This window comes from Daucus carota, chromosome 8 (assembly GCF_001625215.2).
Source record: "Daucus carota subsp. sativus chromosome 8, DH1 v3.0, whole genome shotgun sequence".
In the NCBI taxonomy this organism is placed as follows: Eukaryota; Viridiplantae; Streptophyta; class Magnoliopsida; order Apiales; family Apiaceae; genus Daucus; species Daucus carota.
Window position 1 is genome coordinate 28,444,550 of NC_030388.2, and position 8,942 is coordinate 28,453,491.

The 8,942-nt window shown below is 33.6% G+C and overlaps 1 protein-coding gene across 1 annotated transcript; it reads right to left on the minus strand.

Annotated features, from left to right (window-relative positions):
• Window positions 1-5,132: 5,132 nt before the first annotated feature.
• LOC108197802 (probable WRKY transcription factor 48) lies at window positions 5,133-7,315 on the minus strand. Its single transcript, XM_017365508.2, has 3 exons — window positions 6,679-7,315; window positions 6,281-6,427; window positions 5,133-6,142 (listed from the first exon to the last, which is right to left on the minus strand). The coding sequence occupies exons 1-3, from the start codon at window positions 7,131-7,133 to the stop codon at window positions 5,350-5,352; spliced, it is 1,395 nt and encodes a 464-aa protein (XP_017220997.1). The 5' UTR covers window positions 7,134-7,315; the 3' UTR covers window positions 5,133-5,349.
• Between the last annotated feature and the right edge of the window lie 1,627 nt (window positions 7,316-8,942).

Consider the following 8,942-nt stretch of genomic DNA (forward strand, 5'->3'; position numbering starts at 1 on the left):
GCTATTGTTCTATCGCTCTTCATGCATCTTTCATGCATGTATGTATGTATCATGTATGTATATATATATTAAGGGTCCTGGTCTTATGCTGTATCTCTTATATAAAATACACTGTTTGAACTTTGAAGTCGATAAGCTCAGATGTTTGAAGCCAATGAACTCAGATATATCTCGGGCAACATATTTTATGAACTACATGTAAGAAGCCAGACTGGGCATTTGGGCCTGAGCAATATTTTCAGATGTTGTAGACAGGTGAATTTGACAGGTGACAAATATATTAAATAATATAATGAGCTATTAAATCATAATTAGTTTAAGCACATGGCTTAATGAGGCTCTATTTTTAATAATGATGCATCTTTTGAGCTAGTTATTTCTTAACTAACGAAATATAATATGATATATAATATCAGAGCAGATAATATGGCGACCGACAAGATCACATATATATAGTAGTGGTGAATAATATGTTAGAATCTTATAAACGTATGAAATCAAGCTACTTGTTATATACCTAATATAATTCTCTCTTCCCACTATTATTTGTTTTTCAAGTGGAACTACTATTTCAGAAAAAGATAGCTTCCAGTTTACTTGGCTAATTCTAGCAATTTAACTCGCATTTCACACGTATCTACTTTTGACTAATCATGCTTAAAGTCGTTAAGCAACAACTAAATTATTGTATTTGTTAATTTTTGCCAAGCATTCTTATCTTTAATCAGCATGAAAAAGGATAAATCACATAAATCACATCAGAAGAAATTGTGTTTTAACTTTTAGTATCTGGTATATAATCACGTATTATTATTTCACTTGGATAATTAGGCTCAAACCATACTGATATATAGAGAATAGGAGTCTAAGGAACAAGCTCGGTTTAAAACGACACCAAACAATAAAACTGATTGAATTATTAAAAGTTAAAAGTACATGTGTGTGTATTTTTAGATGTATAAATTACCCAAGGTAAATGTGGTAAGTAAAATAATTTTTTTAACATTATATATGTAACTAAAATTTAGGATATTTGAATAATTGATAATTTTAATAATTTTCTAGTATATATTAAAATACTAGAATATATCACATTAATATTCATGCTCTATTTTAATAATATCAATAAAAAAATATTTAGTTTTTTACACATCTAAACTCTCATTTTTTTCTTTTTATCTTTATTTCCTCTCTAATCTGTATTTTTACATGAAAAAGTGAAAAATTGTTGTGGATGTACAAATATATATTATAATTTTAATAATAAATTATAATTATAAGACAAGTTGATGTAATTAATATAGTATTTTAACCATCAGAACATACTTTTGGCGCACGTCTTAGAACTTGCTAGTTCCCATTGAACTTATTCTAAAGTATGAACATGTAACTGCATGGTATTTGTTCCCATAATATCGTGAGACTAGTACCAGCTACAAATCGTAATATATTTTATTTATCTGAACTTATTTTACATAATATATAGTTAATGTGAATATAATTCATTTATATTTGACCATGTACTTGTACTTGATGGATCACATTTTAAACTATGTTTAAAACGAATTTTTATTATGATATATAATATTGCAACTTACCTAATAAACATTAAGAGTCATGTAATTTTTTAAATCTCCGATTTAGGCTTTCAGCATACATTTTTTTATATGAATATACATAAATTACCCTCTCTTTTTTTTGATAAAAATGGAAAAACGAAAATGAATATTAATGTGTTTATTGAATCTTACCAGGACTTAGAGCCGTAAGCCATACTCTGATCAATTGAACAGTTTCAGGAAACTAAGAAAAAGAGAGATTTAGAAAACATCAATTGTCAAATCATATATTATTCAAAATATAGATCAAATAGTGCACATTCAGCTATACATTTTCATAGCTGCATTATTTGGTGCCACAAGCACATCACTCATGTCTCCGAACAGCACTTACCAAGCGTACTTATATTACTAATGTTTAGTTAATCTCATCATAAAATAACAATGTTTTTAGATTCTTAAAAAAACAAAAAATTTGATATTTGTCATCAGCATCCTGACTGATATTTGAGAGATCACAAGTATGTATTCCAATTAGCTGGAAAGCTTGGGATAGAATATGTGACAGTATTCCAAGTATATGATACTACTTTTTCAAATACTACAATATATACACACACATAAAATTTCATCCCATAGCAGCTCCCATTAACAATGTTTGGAGGATCAATCTGTTGTATCCCATCAATTTATAAATTATCCAGCTGTTCACTTGCAGATATATCACAAGCTTTTACGTGTTGTGCCCATATTACATATAATAAGATATTATGTAGAATAATGGAATAACGAAATGAAAAAGAATACATATATAAATTTTTGGTCAATTAATAATGTGATCATGGTACTGTAATATTCTTCTATTCTTCTGGAGTGGTAATAATTATAAACCAACCAAAGTGCAGGTATCTTTTAAACAGCCTTATAATTGGACATGCCAAACTTTTCTTTATATTTATTCATTATAAGAGTTAGGCTTTATAATCTTCAAGTGCCAATCATAATTTTTTTATTTAATCAAAAATAATATTTTTAATTATCAAGATTTATATATAATTTATCATATGCGAAAAAAGTTGCTTCAATGCGTGTAAAGAAAATGTTATGTGTAGTTGATTTTAGTTGTAGACAGTATTTTTAAATATTAATAAAAAAATGTAAAATTATAAAAAGTTTTGAAAAAACATAATTTGATAAATTTCTTTATAATTTAAAATGAATATATAGCCACAAACTGACAAACATGCATTTTACTCTAAAATATTCAACTATATATATAAACAAAAATATGGCTAGTCGGAAGTAGGTTTACACCGACCTACAACCAAAAGATACACAGGTTGATGTGAATCATGGATGAACATTTGAATCACTTGTGTATGTCCATACCAGTCAATCCAACTTAAACACCATGCATTCTTTTCGTGTTTCAAGTCTGAAGAGTTCATCTCAAAACTATTACAGGTATATAACAGTGGCAAATGATAAAATCACGTATGAAGTGACTAATCATAAAATACTAGTATAATTTTACATTGAATGTTATTATATATATATAAAAAATTTAAGATTAAATTGTTTATTTTTTTTCCGCTGAACATATGTCTGTGATGGTTCATGGCCATGCAATAAAAAGAGTTATAGATGTACATAATCATAAGCACTCATATCCATCTAGCGTAAATAACAACCGCAGGCATGTTCATAGGTACTAGCCATTAATATGCTGATAATGGCATAGTTGTACTTGGTAATCTTTTATAAAGCTTCACTGCCAAATTATATACATATATACCATCATATGTTTATATATATGTATATGCTCTCCTCCACACACAAACAATGATGGGGCTTTGTGGTCTCCCAAGGATGGGATAAAGTAAAGAAGTTGCGCTTGCAATGTCGATTCTCGATTCATACTTAAAGCCTATGACAAGAAATCATAAGCAGAAAGCACACTCTAGTGAGAGTCCAGTATTGTGTAGTGCTAGTACAAGGGCTTTTGTAGCTAGCTAGCAAAAGACAGTGTAACATGGACATTCATGTCATTTCAGCTTCCACTTTGAGGTAAAAGACTCGACCCAAATTATCCATTTATCTTCCAGAATTTGTAGTACTACCAACCTTTGGAGTCGACCAGAAGTTCAGTTGGGAAGCTAAAGCAAATTGTTTACAGTATTGAGGATTTAGCTTAAAGAAGTAAGGACGGGTGAACACGCCATTTGTTTATTTTTGTTCAAACGGGTAAAAATCACTAGGAAAGAAGGATATGGAAACCTAGTCTACATCCATGGATGGATGGATGCCTCTCTCTCTCTCTCTCTCTCTCTCTCTCTCTCTCTCTCTCCCTCCCTCTCCCCCCTCTTTCCCTCTCCCTCCTCTCTCTCTCTCTCTCTCTCTCTCTCTCTCTCTCTCCCCCCCTCCCCCTCTCCCTCTCTCCTTCTGTCTCTCTCCCCCTCTCTCCCTCTCCCTCCCTCCCTCTCTCCCTCTCTCTCTCTCTCTCTCTCTCTCCCTCTCTCTCTCTCTCTCTCTCTCCCTCTCTCCCTCTCCCAAAGGTATATATGGATGATTAATCACCTAGAATTATCATTACATGGTGATCCTAAAACTAAACCTGTATGAGCTGAACACAAAACACATTTTAATAAACAGAAACATGCAGATCACCAGCTGAATTGCTGATCAAACTCTCTCCAGATGAGATGAATTAAAGACAAGTACATACACACACGTATATTTTACTAAAGTTTATATTATACACTAAAAGGACAAGTTAACTAAGATAAACTAATCAGCAAATGACACTTGCCCGTGCATGACCAATTGGTTGTTTAACATTTTAACTAGAAACCTTAAATCATGAATTTTTTGCAACAACTAGCGATCTCTCCATTGAGAATCAACTATAAAATGATGATATAGAGAACTCCTAACTTATCCTATTGACATTTATATATATTTTGGATGCGAATCACTAGTGATTTGTGTGATCCCAAAAGATGATTCGTTTTCAAATTTGAAGCAGTGATTCGTATCCAAAATTACCCGTCAGTATACAAATCAACAATTCTTAGTTCTCGATTCTCATTCTAACACCAAAAAATTCGATGGAGTATGATTCACAACAGATTTATTGAGCCACCAAAATATAAATGAATATTAATCATCATGCTAAGCATAGTTATAAGTTCTGTCAAGCACTATGATTATTAATCAACCGGGTACTGGGCTGATCCATATATAAGAAGCAAAAAGAATTATGACTCCAGACACAAAAAATTTGAGCACAGGTTGGTCAAAGGATCAAAACACAAACCCTAACCCTAAATATTCTTGCTAATACACTCCATTGAAATGTGCAATCAAAGCACATGTATGAATGCTCCAACCTCTCACATGTTGTACTGACTGTATATGCATCACAGAATACGAATAAGAATGATATGGAGAGACAAAAGTAGAGGCCGAAAGGATTTCACAACTTGACATACATAAACCCCAAAATCTCCATCATAATTCCGAAAAATATCGGATGATCATCTCATCAGGTACGCCAAAAGAAAAGCTAGCATATGTGAATAATGGAAGAAAGAAATGTGTAGTACTACCAGAAGTATTTCTATATAAATAAAAGAAAGGAGCCTATAGCTAGAAGTCATTACATGACAGAAAATTAATCCAAAGGAGGTTCCTAAATCAAGAGAAAGATAATAATTAATTAGAATTAAGCCAATTAACCTCAGGATCAGTCAGTACTCTACTAACAGAACATACATACCAATGGCATTTGTCATTTTTTATCTTCTTTTTTCTCCGATTGGATTTGCGATGAAGCCACCATGTCTTGCAGAAGTCCTTGATCTCGAAACATTGTCAGCTGCTGGTTGGGAGTCATTGGCAGGAGATTGTGTCTGTCTTGAAGCATACGGTTGGAGAATGAGCCCGAATCGATTGCAGCATTGGCAGAAGTAGTAGTAGTAGTAGTAGTAGCAGTAGCAGCAGGAGCATTAGTAATTCCAAAGTTGTAAGAAGGCAATGACGGATTGATAATACTATTGTACAAACTGTAAGGTTGTCGTTGTTGTTGCTGCTGTTGTTGTTGCTGCTGCATCCGCTGTTGATATCGAGCTAGCTGCTCAGCTGCATAATGCGAATTAATATCACTAATTGAACCAGAACCCGAACCAGTGCCACTAACATTGCCAATGTTACTCCCACCACCAATGCCACCGCCCTCCACAAGACGACTACCAATGCCACCAACACGATAACCAGCATTAATACTCATGCCACCACCAATTCCCTCACCAATGCCACCACTAAAACTACTCCCAATGCCACCACTAAAACTACTCCCAATGCCACTACTCATCAAGCCCCCACCGCCAATACCAGCACCAGCACCCAAGCCACGGAAAGAGTAAGCATCCGGGAACATTCCGATGCTCCCACGTGGCGCATTCACGGGGCAAATATGAGTGTGAGTACCCTCATAAGTGGTGACAACTGTGGTAGGATCCTCAGATGACCTTTCCACTCTTTTCTTTACACCACATCCTGCACTAGTGCAACGATAGTAGTTCCTGTTTCAAATCAACATAAACATTACTTGCATGACCCACATAAGATCTCCCCTCAATTCCTCTAATCCACAGATTATGCTAATCATCAATCTATAATTAATCACGTATTATCACAATATATAAACAAGTCATGTTCACCTCGGAAAAGGGCTGTTCTTCACAGCTTTTTGCCCATATTTTCTCCATCTATATCCATCGTCCAAGTTATCTATGTCACTCTGTGTCATGAACGCAAATCTCGGCTCTCTTTGCTTTTTCGGTTTCTTCTTTCTCGGTTCACTAATCCTGCAAACAAAGATTTGTACCAGTAGACAAACAAATTAATTAGTCATTAGCATTCATTAATTATCTAATTAAAGACCCACACATACTGATCATCCACTTTTGTTTACATTTGAGACCCATTATTAATCAGATCATAAGTAACAGTAATTACCCCATTAACCAAATCTAGTGGTTAACTTACCAAACCAAATAATTAATTATATCATGTATTATTTTTTTAAGAAATTGAAAAAAAAAATTAAATTACTCACAGTCTCTTGTTCTTCTGCTCAGGCTTGTGCTCCTCATCATCTTCACCCGTCTTAATACTGATCTGATCCTCAGTCACCGCTTCATTCGACGACGAAGAAATCGAAGAAGAATTATTCGGAGTCACCGGAGTCAGTACAGGCATATCCGATGAGGTCCCCACAGCCGCAGCAGTAAGCTGCTGCGGCTGCGGGGGCCCAATAGCTGGACTAGGAGCACCAAGGAGATCAAAAATAGAAGTAGTAGGAGGAAAATAATAATTTTGAGTCCTCAACATTTCCATGAAGTCATATTTTTCGACATCGATGTCTGGCATGTCGAATATATTCGGTGGCGGCGGATAAGTAACCGGAGTGATGATCTCCTCACCGGAAAATGGTGGCGTCACTGATGATGAAGGATCGAGATTTTGATCGCTCATGTTTAAAATCTCTTGGTTCTTCTTCTCCTCCTCCATTTGAAAGCTGTATTTTCAAAAGCTGAGATTCTTATTTATCACAACCTCTTCATTTCTATTAAGTAACAACTGTAGCTTTTATGCAAAAAGTGTACAAATAAAATACTAATAAAAATATATAAATAAATCTAGAGAGAGATGGAGGGAGAGAGAGAGGAGAGATTTGAGTATTTGTTTGGTTTTATGAAGTGTGAAGAGAGAATAGAGAGGTGAGGAAGTGGGGGTGTGGAAATGACCGGGGATTGCCGGTGGCAAGTGTACGGAAAAGATGTCAAGGTAAACAATGATAGTTAATGAGAAAATAGTGGGCCACCGTCATGTGGGGCCGGGTAATAGTTGATGAATTTTCTTACGCGGGGTTGTTGACCGGGAACCGGCTTGTGTGAACGGATTTCCGGTTTCACGTGGGCATGCAATGAGTAAAAAACCATAAACTTTCTAGATGTGGATTTCGTTTGCCGGTTTTGCTTGTAAACTGCTGGAGGTTATTACTTATTAGTCAGATAAAAATAATTAATATAACAAAATAATATATTCATAACTAGAAAAATGATTAGTGAAATGTCTTATGCATTCTAAAAGACATGATACTCCTTTGTTTTAGTTATGTTTGACTTTTGAACATGTAATTCTAAATTTTTGACTGGATTGTGAAAATCATTATTTCTTAATAAAAATATGTAATTAATATTATAATCAAAAAATTGAAAATAATAATTTTAATTATAAAGTTAAAAGATGTAGAAATATGTGTCAAAAATTCAACGAGGTATATCTCAAGATGAAAAGAGTAATTTGCAATTCGCGGTCCCAGATACGAACGGTTCAAAAATCACAAACCTATACAAAGTAAAACTTCGGAAATTTATGAAAAACAATAGAACTTTCTACATACTCCCTCCATCCCAAATTAGATGTCTCCATTGACTTTGGGCACACAATTTAAAGTTTATTGACCGTATAGCTATATGACTTATTTTTAAAATTTTATTTTTGTAAATAAAAATTAAAATATAAAATTTTCATTTGCAAAAGAAAAAATAAAAAAATAAATTTCGGAAGTAGACGGTCAATACATCTAAAGTTACGTGCGGGATGGAGGTAGTATCAACTAAGCATCGAACATAAATTTGGATACACAAGTTCTTAAATGCTGTGAAAGACTTACCAAAAATTTGAACTATAGTTTTTGTTGATCGGAAAAAGAAGCTTGAATAATGGCAGGACAACAAGTGAAGAGAAAGAAGAGGTGGCAGAAGTATAACTTACATGTATATTGTGCAGAATGCTGACTCAAATATTCTGGCCCAGCTCCATTATTTTTATAAGCTGCTGTATGTTACAGTATATAAGTAATAGTAGTTACTAAGTGACAGTATAAGGGGCAGAATGTGTGGTTATGACTCCTGGATCAGAGTTTGTCATTTAAGTGCGGTTTATCTTGGTTCACGTAGTTTCAGGCTATTATGTGAGTTCTGGTGCGTACTCAAAGAGTAAAAAAAATGAACTACATTATGCGCGTTTGTTCTATTTATGATATTAAATTATTACAACTACATAATTTAACGAAAAGTTGACCTTGAATTTAATTACAATGTGTCGTATATAATACACATTTTTCTGATTGTTTTTTACATTTACTACAGTATGTCATATAAATTAAATATACATGAGATTTCACCCACTGCCAGAATAAACTCTTTTCCAGTATTCATTGAATACTATCCCTAGCATCATCTATGAGCATAAATGAGTATGATACACTGGATATCAATCATCGAATGTAAAGCAATTAATTGGATTGATCGA

Excerpts from the sequence above, each read along its gene's own strand:
- LOC108197802 (XM_017365508.2), bottom strand. The coding sequence starts at position 7,133 with ATGGAGGAGGAGAAGAAGAACCAAGAGATTTTAAACATGAGCGATCAA. Across the intron at positions 6,428-6,678 it reads GAGCAGAAGAACAAGAGACT|GATTAGTGAACCGAGAAAGA; the intron begins GTGAGTAATTTA and ends CTTTGTTTGCAG. Across the intron at positions 6,143-6,280 it reads AAGAACAGCCCTTTTCCGAG|GAACTACTATCGTTGCACTA; the intron begins GTGAACATGACT and ends GATTTGAAACAG.